This window comes from Lissotriton helveticus, chromosome 8 (genome assembly GCF_964261635.1).
Source record: "Lissotriton helveticus chromosome 8, aLisHel1.1, whole genome shotgun sequence".
Taxonomy (NCBI): Eukaryota; Metazoa; Chordata; class Amphibia; order Caudata; family Salamandridae; genus Lissotriton; species Lissotriton helveticus.
Genome location: NC_136069.1, coordinates 569,369,417 through 569,383,276, shown reverse-complemented (window position 1 = coordinate 569,383,276; position 13,860 = coordinate 569,369,417). Strand labels below are relative to the sequence as shown.

The 13,860-nt window shown below is 43.0% G+C and overlaps 1 protein-coding gene across 1 annotated transcript in view; it reads left to right on the top strand.

The window, feature by feature from the left end:
* The window catches only part of LOC144773769 (uncharacterized), a 35,762-nt gene extending 22,678 nt beyond the window's left edge, over nucleotides 1-13,084 (top strand). The window contains exons 2-4 of the mRNA XM_078658890.1: nucleotides 10,505-10,597; nucleotides 11,826-11,957; nucleotides 12,684-13,084. Coding sequence (XP_078515016.1) covers nucleotides 10,505-10,597; nucleotides 11,826-11,957; nucleotides 12,684-13,084 — 626 coding nt within the window. The remainder of the gene's footprint in view (nucleotides 1-10,504; nucleotides 10,598-11,825; nucleotides 11,958-12,683) is intronic.
* The last annotated feature ends 776 nt before the right edge of the window (nucleotides 13,085-13,860 follow it).

Sequence of the window (13,860 nt, the reverse complement as noted above, 5' to 3'; positions counted from 1 at the left end):
GCGGACTTCCCCTCATTTTAGGACTGATTGCAGGAATCCTATTCCTAGTCCTTATATTTCGTTATGGCAAACCATGTCACAGACAGAACACCTGCGACAAGGGAAGAAACAATCCTAGCCATTGGATACCGGGACCGGATATCAAAAATCCTGGGACTATCCCGGCTTAGAGACCTGAAAATGACTTGGTTTCTATCATTTCGACCAATGTGGTAACGATGTGTTTTACCTGTATTAAGGTGCCTGCTATGCGGAGAAGAATGCGTGTTAGACACCTGTCTGACGCTACAATCGGATGCGCCAATGGATGCAGAAACATTGTTGAGTCCAACAAAGGCTCATGCTTTGTGCTGCCCTCAAAGGCTACCAATCCTGATGACGGCATTCGTGGAAGCTTCACCACTACGATTAAGGGGTGGTGAAGTTCAAGATGAAAGCAGCATCGATCAGGTACGACCTTCTGTCAGCAATCCAAATCCGAATGTCAATGGAGACAATCATGCGCACGAATGCATGGTTACACCTATTTCCGAGTTAGTGGAACTCTCCCAGGAAGCTGTTGAGAACTTTTTCGAGAGTCTAAATGATATGATGTTCTCACCAGAGCAGAAATAGAGACTTTTGAGCAAGCTCGTACATGGCGTTCCCTGAATTTGGCCTTCAACTAGAAAAGCAAAATACCATGAACAATTTTCCCTCCAGTTCACGGACAGCAATTTTTTCAGCAGCCCCAAATTATTTTTGCATATTTTTCGGGACACTATCTTCTGCTTAAAGTAAGAACTATTCTTATGGAACTAACATTTCTAATTTTAGATAGTTTATAGACATTAGCTGCCCGCTGGTACGTTCATAATTATTTTATTCTGTGATGAAATGGTCTCGAACTTTTTTTCTGTATTAAGAGCCATTTCATGTGTAAATTCTCATATACAAATTAGTGATAATGTATAGATATGCGTGATTACTTTAGCATTATTCTACAGCTTGAGTGCATACAATACATGTGACTGTTTTTTTCCGTATATTTGAAAATTTCAAAATGCATTTATGTATTTTGGGGTGGTAAGGTATACACAATACTCTATAGTATGTTTTACTATGCATAGATTAGTAAATATGTCCATAGTTAGCGTGGAGTGGGTGTGATGTATTCCTATAGGTTCTGTATCGATCCCCCTATTCCTGACCCTATTCTGGTTAACAAACTAACAAGTTAACTAGCAGCCATCCCATGAGGCAGAAAACCCCCATGATGCAGGAACCGTTATCTGATAAAGCCACACTACGGCACAGGAACGTGTTATCTGATTAGGTCATGACGCTTGCCATCTAATTAGACAAGCGATATTCCCCCAGCCCCTGATAAGGCATACGGAGTTCTCAAAACAAATCAAACCTATGACAGACCTGGGAAAAACCCTGCGGCCATTGTTTTGATTTCACCGAGAACTTCAGCAAAAGAATGTGCTAACGACCTGGTCGTATGACATCTTTATTGACGTATCTATGTCCATCCTTACGTCAATCTCGGCACCTTAAAGGTATAAATATTACCGATATTGCCCTATGCAAACACACGCGGTGGTGACGAGGATGGAGCAGCCAGACTTGCCGAAGCCCAGAGCAGAGCAGACCCCGCTGGCGCAGCCCCGCCTTCTTGACGCGCTGAGAACGAGCAGCTGCCTATTTCTCCTGCCGAGAAATCCAGCTCCGGCGCTTCCGGGTAGCCCTCGCAGGCAGCCTGGAATATCGAGACCAGAGAAGTGAGATACCATCCCTCATCCATCCTAAGTTCCAGGTACAGAACTGAATAACCCCTTGCAGAGAATTCTTTAGTCAGTCACTTGGCAAAAACAAACTTAACTTAAACTGTAACTTTCTATTCCCGCCCACGTATTAGGCTTAGGTCAGGTACACGGGGTAGGCGTAGTTAGAAACACCAGTTGAGTACGATTAGTCAAATGTATATGTGTATGTATTCATTTTATTCATTTTAAACCTTCATATGGCTTAGAAACCATATCAATGTTTTTACAGTATTATTTTATACTTCTGCTTTTAATGTATGCACTTTACTTAACCATAAGTATTGCAATAATATCGATCCATTTCTCTTGTTTGAGAAAAGAGACTGATCAATAAATAACATCTTTTATTGAACACGCCCGTCTCTTCCTTTTCTCTACAATCTGATGAGACTAAGAATGCACGTACTGACTGAGTAAAATAAATTGCCTTTTGTTCACACGACTCTCGAGATACACTCTTGATTAGGGGAGAGCAAAGTTGTCATGTTCTATGGTTGTCAGAAACTAAATCCCTTCTTGTCTATCCAGGGAGGTTCAACTCCTCCTTGCCTATTCGAGAAAGTTTCTAGTGAACTCTGAGCTAGCTGGCAAACCCAAAACTTTAAGTCTAATATCGACAGTAGTAGACCTAGTTAACGTCTGGTCTAGGCCTATACTATTGAAGGTATTATTCCAATGCGCAGAGCCTATTGGGATAATAGGAACTACACTACAGATCAAGGCCTACTTCTTTGCAATGTATGAATTTCACAGCACTTTCTATTCTGGTTCAAAGAATATTTTGGCTTGTAACCTTGCCAGAAGGTATCATGAGGAAGACTAAATGGCAATACTGGTACTCCTTCATTACCCTTCAATGACAGGAGATGTACAATCATTTTCAAACAGTTACAGATGCTCAATCCAAATGAATCCCAATGACCTGAAGAAATGACTAAAAAGACTCCCTTAAGCGAACAAAGGAATTGCATTTTCTACAAATGCTGCCTTAATGCCTACCACAAAATCACAGGAAAATGTTTTACAATGTTTTCATAAATCTATGGTGACTTACAATAAAGGACCAAAATGCACTCTTGGGTGGGCCTTCTTTCCTTTTAATAGCCTGTTGGTTAGGCTGATGTCTTGATTATGTCCAGGATTGGCCTGTTAGAGCTCAAAGTAAGCTCATTCTTAATAAGGGTCTTGGCTATTCTCAGCCTCTACTTTAGCACCTGAACAATAGCATACCATTTCTACTGATATGTTTGTGGATTTACTACCACCCTGGGTTATTAAGTTTACCGTACATACATGCTACTCAACTCAACATTCAATCACGATTTGCCAATCTACTACTTTCAAGGATTTCCTCTAGGAGTATTTCTGGTTATTATTATTAATGAATGAAACTTGTAAAGCACACAGCTACCAGAAAGGGTCTCCCACTGCTAGATCAGACAGCAAACAGGGGAGCACAAATCCAAAGCAGAAGCCACGAAGCTCAGTCCGGGCAGTTAAAGGTTAGAGACTTTAGGCTCTTACGAAATGCAAGCAGAGAGTGACAATTCCTTAGAGCTATAGGAAGGGAGTGCCAGAGTTTTGGGCCTAAGTATGAAAAAGAAGGGCGTTTCAGGTGGGCCAGGCAAAACCTGAGCGTGATACATAAGGCAATGATGGCAGTTCTCAATGGCACGGTGGGCACGTAAGGTAATACCTGACCTCAAATATATGAAGGGGCAAGGCCATGTCTAGCTTGAAACATATAACATAAGGCTTTGGATTGATGCAGTTATGGACCTTAAGCCAATGTAATTTGTGAAGCAAAGTAGAGGCAGAAGCATATCTGGGCAGCCAAAATAGAAGACGGGCAGCCACGATCTGAATGATCTGCAAGTTGTGGATTGCAGATTTATCAGCGCCCAGATACAGAACATTCCTGTGGTTCAATCTGGACGTTACCAGGGCCTGCAAAACCGTTCTTTGGGTGTTCAGAGGAATCAGCCGAAGGATTTTCTTAAGCCATTTGAGAATGGAAAAACAGGAGGCTGTGTGTTTGGAGATCTGCAGCTTAAGTGAAAGGTCCTTATCAATAATAAAGCCGAGATTCTTAACTTTGTTCACTGGCGTGGGCAGGGGTCCCAAAGAGACAGGCCAGTGGTTAACACCCCAAAGTTTCAGGATTGTTGCTCAGAATCGAGACTTCAGTTTTATTTCCATTAAGCTTTAAAGCATTACTGTTCATCCAACGGGTGACTTTAGTCAAACCTTGCCTGAGTGGAGAAGGATCTAAATTCTGAGCGTTCGATAATGAGAAAATAATCTGGGAATCATCAGGATAAGAAAACAAGCTGAGACCAGACTCCTTAATCACATCCATCAAAGGGCAAAGATAAATGTTAAAGAGCAGAGGGCTCTAAATGGAGCCCTGCAGAGCTCCAGAGGTCAGTGAGAGGGTCTTGGAAATGCTATTAGCTGATAAAACATGGTCTTTCAATAAAGACGACATCTACCTCAAGGCCAGGCCCACAATAACTAGCCCCTCTAGTCTGTCCAACAGGATAGAGTGTAGAACCACATCTAAGGTTGTACTTAAATCCAAAAGGATAAGGGCGGCTGCTCCACCTGAGTCATGTTCTTGCCTCAGGAGTTCAGTGACTCCAAGAATGGCAGCATCTGCTTCTAATAGCCAATGGATTAGCTCTACTGTGTTTAGGAAAAAGGTGGCTAACTCATCACACTGTTGTTGATACAGAGAGGGCGGCAGAGTAAAGGTGCTAGCTGCTTAGAGTTCATTTATCACTCTAAACAGCGTCTTTTGGCAGTGTTGATCTTCTCTGTATAGTAGGATGCCAGAGCAATTTTGTAGGAGACTTGATATTTTTTCAAGGCTTCAACATACTCTGCCTTAGCCTCAAGTGAATAAAATGTCTTTTTAATCTCACTTTTTTTCTAAAAGGGCCCCCACTTAGTTTAGAAGTGCAGCCCTGTTGTCAGGTGTATGCCCGCCCTCTATCAAACCAAGTTTTAGAGGGCAAGGACTGGTCAATGATGAAGAATGACACTAGGTGGTGTGTGAGACCAGTCTTTCACATTTAGTGAGATGCCTGCACTCACAAACTAACACTTTAGCTCCCCGGTTTCTTAACTGGGAGCGGCCCCATTTGTGCTAAACACTCAAGTAAGTAGTGCCTCCTCCAGCCCCTTTCTAAAGCTTTACAAAGTTGCTTTTTTTCACGTTGGAGAACTTCATTAAACCAGGGGGAAGCGTTCTGCGTTGCATTATCGGTGTTAAAAGCAAAGTTTGATTGCTGGCATCCTTAAGCCATTGTAGTACAGCAATTTGATCAACTTCAGGATTGAAGTTGAGGGTAGGAATTGTGTTGAGGAGTCATATACTAAGTTCATACAAATCCAATTTAGCCCAGTGTCTGTTCATAGATTGCGGTGCAAGCCGAGTAATAGGAGAACTGGGGACTACGATGTTAAAAGGTTCAAAAGCATAGACAGCTAGTAAGATTACATCTACAGCAAGTCAAAGAGATAATGACAGACTCAGCTGATAAACACATGAGGCCAACTGTAGATTAGGAGATTGGTAATAAGATTTAGCAACATTCGAATTTCTACCTAGTCCATGAACTCCAGTGAAATTAAGACCACATTATTTTAGTTCCTTGACTATTATTAAATGGATTATTCATGTTGCCTTTCGACATCATCTCCCATTTTCTTAAATATACATACAATAATCCATTTGTCCTAGCTGTAATATGTCATTGAAGATACTTTTCATTGTAATTTCTGTTATTTTTGATAGTGCCTAGATTGTGTAGTGTTTTCCAATGGTTACTCTAATAGAGACCACCCTTGAATTGGTGCTTCTTTGGTTCAGGAACATTTTCTGGTCTGTTGCTTGTTTCTTTCCTTTCCTAACAAGCCTGCCATTCTAGCGAGGATGTATACTATTGTATTGGTGGATCGGTGTTTCAGTGTTAAGTGTGCTTGCCTCTTCTACCTGAAACAACGGTCTTCACTTACCAGCTATAGCCAGGTCTATCAGACTCGCATTTGTGATCGTTTAGGAATTTGCAATGAAGGTTGTACCTCAAGCACCAATGTCATACTAAACACTGCTGGCTAGTGTTTGCCAGATATGCACAATCACCGCAGATAAGCAAATGACCGTGCATTTGTCTAAATAGGGAGCTTGCGAATTTTCACCATGTGTGCAATGCAGCAATGCAGATTTTCACTCAGTGCTGTGCTGCACTGGTGATTTTTAATTTTTTTTTTAGTAAATCAAGACCCTGGCGTAAATGATCTTTGTATTTTCAAAGAACTTTGGGGCATATTACCAAGCAGGGCGATAGGCAATTATCGCCGCTTTAGCGGCCGTTTTTGGCCGCTAGGCGGCGATAATTCTATCGCTCAATTGGCAAGCTGTCGCAAACAGCAGTTAGCGACAGCTTTAGGCGATAGCGAGCGGTTTGGGTCCAGCTTTGCATGTCAACGATATTTATCGCTAATGACGTGCATAGTGGGTGTACCCAACCTGTTAGCGACTGAAAGCAGTCGCCAAAGTCGCTATCGCCTATTAGCAAGGCAGGCGTAGCGATGGAAATATTCCCGCTATCGCCAAAAACTAACGCCTGCTCTGACCATTTCTTAGCCACGTTATCCAATGGGAGGTGGATAACATTGCTAAGAGCATTTTGTCGCTAATGCGTGAATATTGCTGATATTCACGCTATCGCCGGAAAATTTATCGCTTTGGAGATAAACGTTGCTAATAGCACATTATCTCAGCCATAATTTCCGGTGATGCTTAGTGATGAAAAATTTGTTGCTAAGCCTAGTTAGCGATAAATATCGCTAATCGTTGGTAATATGCACCTTTTTTATTTGCTAAAGTAATGATTAAAATAGAGTTGGGATCATACAACTTTTCATTTTTTACGCTTTTCTTAAAGAGTGTGGAACCTAATCAATAAAGAACCCAATTTGCTGTGCAACGTATGTGTGATTGTGTTACACAGTTTGGGTGCTGCAAACCAGTATATTTTTATAGCTTTGAAATTGGTCTGCAGTAAAGGCAGCAACTCCCCTTTAATTCATCATTTCCAATTATGTGTGTCATTTCAAATGCATCTCTTGCCATAAAAGTCTTGTAATTGAAACTAGACAAATCATCATACAGTATTTACATATGCAAAATTCACAGCACATTCAATCAAAGCATACAACATATGGAATATTACAGCCGTATGTTTCCATTGCTGTTTGCCATTAAGCTTTTGATAATGGAAGGCAAAGGATAGGAGTTTATTTTCCAAGAGAGGGACAGAATTGTGTCCCATTGCAAAGAAATTCCTTTTTATAGTAGGGAAGGAATGCTAACTTTATTATGAAGCCATATGTTCAAGGAAGTACGTTCACTAGATTGGTGAAATAGAAGACAGTTTGCTTGCATTAAAGCACTTTTTGCTGTGCATCAAATTTGCATCACCCAGGTTTAAACTTCGAATCCGTTCTTCGAAGTACAGTAAGTAACATTTCCACAGACCACATTTTGCAACAAGCAAAAGAAACTGAAAGTCTTGCTTTTTAATATATTTTTGTAAAAATACTTTATAAATCACCCTTTCTTTTCTTTCGCTTTTAATTGTACACAAATTAGTGCAGATCTGGTAATGAGAAAAGATTAATTAAAGTAATAGACTAAAACCGGTTTGGGATAACAGATGTGCGATCTAAATCTTGCTGTTGACGCCACACATACACAGCAGCAGCTAAGTACAGCAATTTATACGAATGAACGGCAAATTAATTTATCTAAAAGAGAAATTGAGCTCATTATGTGAATTTTGACAATAAACAACTAACTAAATTCACTCATTTACGATTGTTCTCATATGATGTATGTATTGTTGCAGTTTGTATGCATTTTGCAATGACTATAAGCAACTACTTACACCTTCAGGTGAAACTTTGACACAACTCCCTTCAATTTCAATCCAATCTCTCAAAAGTATCACACCGGATGATTGTGAAACTCAAAAACATTCAATTTTCTATAAAAGTCATCAAAAAAGGGACTTATGTTAGATGTTCCCTATTACATTCTCATTCTGAACATAATGAAGGGGTCCTTATAAGTCTCTTGTGCCTTGACAACGTGGTAGCGATGACGGACAAGCAGTTATCCGAATCATGAATCATGACCCACATTATGTAAAATTAACCCCTCCCATGCTGGTGACGGAACCGCTCCGTCACCAGCCTCCGTCGCGCTGTGCTGGTAACGGAGCGGTTCCGTCACGGCCCGCTCGGCGCGCCTGCGCGGCACTGATTTTGCGCCTGCGCGGCGCGTGCCATTGAGCGGGCGGGGCTGTGATGGAACCGCTCTGTCACAAGCACAGCACGCCCGAGGCTCATGACGGAGCGGTTCCGTCACGAGCATGGGAGCGCCGCCCGCTCCCCCCTAGCACTGCGGTGGAATTGCCGCCGCAGCAAAGGGGTTAAAGCGGTCACCGCTCTGTTTTGGTGATGTTTTTCACTATTTAAGCAGAAAACATGAGCAGACCAGGGTTTAAAAAACTTTTCTTCTGTTGCCTATAGTAACACTGGATACTTAGGCCCAGATTTTCAAATCAGTCATTGAACAACGCAACGCAGCAGAGGGAGCGGGAGAGCATAATATCTACAGAACTATGGCTCTCTCCTCCCCTTTCCCTAGTGCTGGCTTAGACTTTAGCTGCTGTGCGCCAGGCATACACCTTAGGTCCATAGTGCTAGGATGTGTGCTTGAGTCTACCATAGGATTTTTACTGGAAGGGTACTCTTCCAGTACATAATAACCCTGGGCGTAGTTCGCGTAGCCGCACTCCGCGACGCTACGCGAAGACGCACTTGCACTCTGCGAGCTACACGTAGCTCCGCGGACATGCGTAGTAGCTTGCTAGACCCGTTCGCGCGCCGTTTTTCGTCTTCGGGAGCGCGGTGCGCGTGTTCGGGGCGCTGCCTGCATGCTCGAGATAGCTAGCGCGCTAAGTTACTCAATGAGGTTTGTCCCGCCCGCTTGCGTTCCCTTATTTCCGGTTCCGGGTCACAAGTAACGTGTTCGCGTTGTGTTAGACATGTTCGGGAACTCATCTTCTCGTTCGCACTGCCAAAGTGCGTGATCGCGTCAAATATCGCGCGAACTTACCGCGGCGGTCGCGACGGGCAGAGCCATCTTCGATTTCACACTCTGGCTATGGTTTTGGGCCTACTTTAGCATCTCACTCCTATCTCTTCCATCCTGGTCTTTTCCCTCAGTTTTTCTAACTCTCTTTACTTCTTACCTATTTCTGTCTGCGCCTAGGTTTATATTTCTCATTTTATGTTTACTTTTACCACTTTTTTTGCAACTTTTCTCTTGTTTTATATTACTTCCTTCTTTTATCTTTCTTCTTTCTTCCCCTAACCTTTTTGTCTTCAACTTTCCTTCTCCCCTCCACCCAGAACCATGGTGAAGGGTGCCAGCAGCATCGGCGGCTCAAAGGGCAAGGCGGCTGTGCCTAAAAAAACCCGGCTGCCTTGCGGCAGAATGCGCCCGGCATGAGTGACGCCCCGCCAACTTTTTGGGGAGGAGGAGGTGGCCGCCCTGGTCTTTTTTATCCAACGTCACCTCCCCTTGACTTTGGCAGCAGGCGGCAGGCCCGGCTCCGGCTACCAGCGCATTGAAGAGCGTCTCCGGCGGTGGGCGAAGGTGCGCCGTGCAGTCTTCCGCTGCTCCGGTATCCGGCGTACCCACCATCAGCTGTCCCACCGCTGGGCCGACATTTTGGACCGGGAGCAGGACCTGTTGGACCTGCTTGGTGTGGAGGTTGTGGGTCTTGGTGAGTGGCTACCCCAAAAATAAAGTGTGGATGTATATATATATATATATATATATATATATATATATATATATATAGTTATATACATATATATATATATATATATATATATATATAACTATATATATATATATATATATATATATATATATATATATATATATATATATATATATATAGTTGTATAAATATTGTTATATTGTATCTTTGTAAATATTGGCTGAATAAGTAACGCGATGACTGTTGCTCCTAGTTACATTTGCGATGTATTCCGGTATATCTACTGTCATTGTATGACAGTGTTCTTCTTCTTCACTGGCTCTTGCGTGTTGTTTCAACTTGGCGCTAGCTGTTGCTGTTTATTGATGTGAGATTTTCTTTATTGTTGAGAACTGAAGTTAGTTAATGCTATTAATAGAGTCTTGTCCTTCCTTTGTCCGTCAGTGAAATAGCGGTGGATGGATAATTGTACGTAGTTTGCATATTGTAGCATTTTTTTCACGGCCTTCTCTTCTGCATGAATCGAATCCTTTTCTTGCAAAGAATGCTAACGTTACTTTGTTCTTCTTACCTCAGCCAGGGCCGGCTCTAGGGGGCATGTGCAAGCTGTGCAACTGCACAGGGGCACCAAACTTGAGGGGCCACCGCACCAATAGATATCCTTAATTTAATAATACTCTAAGGATGGATACATATTTGCGTTGCGGCCCCTGGCATGGATTTGTTGCCTCCGGCTCTGTTCCACTGTAGCAGTGTTTTTTGCAATGATGTCTATGTTTCACAGCACTCAATGTTTTTCTCTTTGTTTATTATTTTTTACATGAACCACAGAACCCAGGGGCAAGCAGAATACAGGGACCGAGTCGGCGGGTGAACCACCACTTACACAGAGCTCCTCTACTGAGGATCCTGCTGCTGTCCCCAGTAAGTCCAACAGTGCTTGTTTTTTCCTCTGTAATGTGTCTGCTTTGGCAATTGACAGCAACCAAGTATGCATCCAGAATGATGTTTGTCTAGTATTTTTGTAAACGTTAGTATACCACTACTAGTCTTGTGGGTATTCTATCTCCTATGGAGTTATATACATATTACACAACTATGTAACTATGCACACGAAAATTGGATGTTGGTACTGATAGGCAGGTTGGACCTTACTTACACCTCAGTCACAGAACTCTGAGGAACGCACAATTCACTGAACGTCAGCCTATATGGCCTGAGTCATTGGTCAATTATTCAATTCACACTCCTGAACCCCAATACCAAGATGCCGAATGCTTTTAGGACACAAACCGTTACCTAAGAAACCCCCTTTTGCTCACTCACTCGTGTGAGTCTCTAAGACAACAGACACTGAAAATAAACTTCAGAGTCAAAGTGGTCATTCAAAAGCTTTATTTTGTTAGAAGTAAGTAAGTAACATCAATGTTTTTAAGTTGTTCCGTCAAATACGTTGAAGGGCCCACCAGAAAAAATCCAGAGTTAAAAAAGGCATAATAAAGTAATCAACATTTGTACAGCTACTAGTGCACAATAGGGAAATGTGGCAACTATCGGAGACCTCTCACCAACGTATACTAGTCAGATATTCCTCTTTTTTTGTAAGCTATGGAAATGTCCGCTTCGTAGAAGGCAATCTTCTCACCTGCCGAAAAATAATGACAAAAGTGGTGCACGTTAGACAGTATGAAATACATTTATGCCAGTTTTATGCAGCCATGCTAAAAAGAAGTTGTAACCTGTAAGCAAACTCTATTCCACAATCCACATAGAAAACTTAAATACGGGCCCTTTTACTTTCCCACCTCTTCAGGTGTATGCATTGAACAATGATGTGTTGCCCCAGAGCGTCTTCTCGTACTGCGCAACAAGCTGCGAGTTAACATGCGCAAAACTGGATACATTGATGTACAAAGGTTACATAGTTCACTTCCAATTTCCAAGGACTAGAGTAGCAGGACAGATGAGATGAGCTTGGGTACCATACCATAACAATGAATGCTAATATGTGTAGTGACTCTGCTGTACTATGCAATGTGGACTCATACTGATTACGTACGTTGTACTTAACTGTTTTGAAGAACTCCATTCTTGGTGAACAAGTAGAAAGGGGGCTGTGCATCCATCTAAAAAGGTGTACTTATTTTTATAGGTGCAGAACCCTTACCATCGACCAGTGCCGACGGGGACAGCGGCGCAGCTTCAGCGATCCCGGCGGGGACAGGAGGAACAGAGGCACCTACACCAGCAGCAGTGGGGGGGGAGCCAACAGCGGCGGGCGATGGTAAGTTACATTCAATAGTGATCTGCATTACTTGGTGGGAGGGGAAAACTTTCTCACTGTACTCTACTGGAAAATATATGATGTTACCTTTACTTGTCATTAGCATGCTAAGCATTACCACTACAGTAATGCAAGTGGCTGATAGCAGTCGGATGCATGGGTTGTTGTTAAATCATGTAAAGGGGAAAACACAGCTGCCAGCGTGGTTGGGAGACACACCCAATACCGGTGGTTAGTGGATAGTCTCAGCAGCAGCGGTGTTTTGGGCAAACCCAAAGGCAAGGGAAGGAGGGGACGACTGGGTGCATGGGTCGTTGCTGGTGAAACACAAACCAAATAAGGTTTGTTGCGCGGTATAAAGTATTATAGTCTTTACTAGACATGTGCTACTAGCTGCCCCCTGTTAATTAATGTTACTTTGAGAGTGTTCCCGCCTTCCCGGAATCAGAGTATATAATACAAAAGGAGATATGAAAAAGACAGGTGTTCGTTCTAATGTGTGTGACCGTTGAAGTACACCCATGCTAATAGGGCAGGCATAATGCCGTGCCAAAAAGTCCAAAAAATTAATAGAGGCTGTAGAATGTTCAAGATAGACGCAACACAATTTCTGGTACTCAGCTTGCTTGCTAGTGCTACTGTGCCGCCCACTATGTGTTGAATCAATGTTGTGTTCTTGATTTGCGGGGAGTTTGGATTACAACAATTCTGTTTCTTTCTTTATAGTTACTCCTTCCCAAAAACCAACAAGGAAGGAGTTGGCAGTCCGGGCCCGGCAGCGGAAACTGCAGGCAATTGTAGAGGCCTACCGCCGGCTGGTGGATCAGGCCGAGGAGGAGGAGGAGGAGGCGGCGGCAGCAGCTGCTGCCTCTTCCAATGCCCCGGGCCCCAAGCCTGCAGGACTACGTCGCCGTGGTCAGGCAGCCGCCCGCCGCCGCATTGTTACATCTTCGGCGGCCCCCCCACAACAACAACAACATGCATGCAAGTGTAGGTGCCGTGATTTCAAAGCAAAGATTCTCCGCCGGGTAGCGAAGTTGGAGGAGGAGCGGAAGAAGCTGGAGGACGGTCTAGAGGAGCGTGTGAAGATAATGGTGGACAAACACCTGAAAGCCCGCCGGCTTTGAAATGGACCCTGTTTTTTGCCCCTTTTTTAATCCTTTTGTTGGTGGGTGGGATGTGGGAGTTGGGGTGTACATTTGGGTTGAAATTTGATTGGGGTTAGGGGAGGGTAGGGACAGCTCTGGGTCAGGGGGTTACATTTGTTATATATTTTATTTTTCTATTATCATTATGAAAATATAAAAATAAAAGAAAGATATTTTCACAAGAAAACATTTGAAGTTCATTTGTGTTTGTTGGGGGGGTGGAGGGGGGACTGTTTCACAAAAAAATGTACGTTGTGCAACATGAACATGAACTACGAACGATAAATTAAGTACTGACTGCACCTGTAGTAGTAGGGTCACAAGTGCATAAATAATTTATATTATTAAATAACATGGGAAAATTGCCCATCACGTGAGTCTGAAGTTACTAGTATAATTTAATTCCATGCACATTTGCTCAGAGTCGGCTAAACAATCCTATGCAATGCATTGCATCATTCCTTTAATATACCTGTCCTAGTTGTCAGGGAAGAGGAGCTCGTCCTCAAACTCTGTGCGTTCAGACAGAAGTAGGTCATGTAACCCAGTAGTGAGGACGTCTTCTTCGCACTCGCTTTCTTCATCGGCGGTGATTCACGTACTTGATAGTCTGGTGGTATGAAGCGTTGATTCATTTTTATCATTGTCAGCCGCTCCACGCTTTTGGGGGAGAGACTAGTCCTTTTCGATGTGACAATGGCACCAGCAGCACTGAAAACCCGCTCAGAGGAGACACTGGCTACAGGACAAGCCAG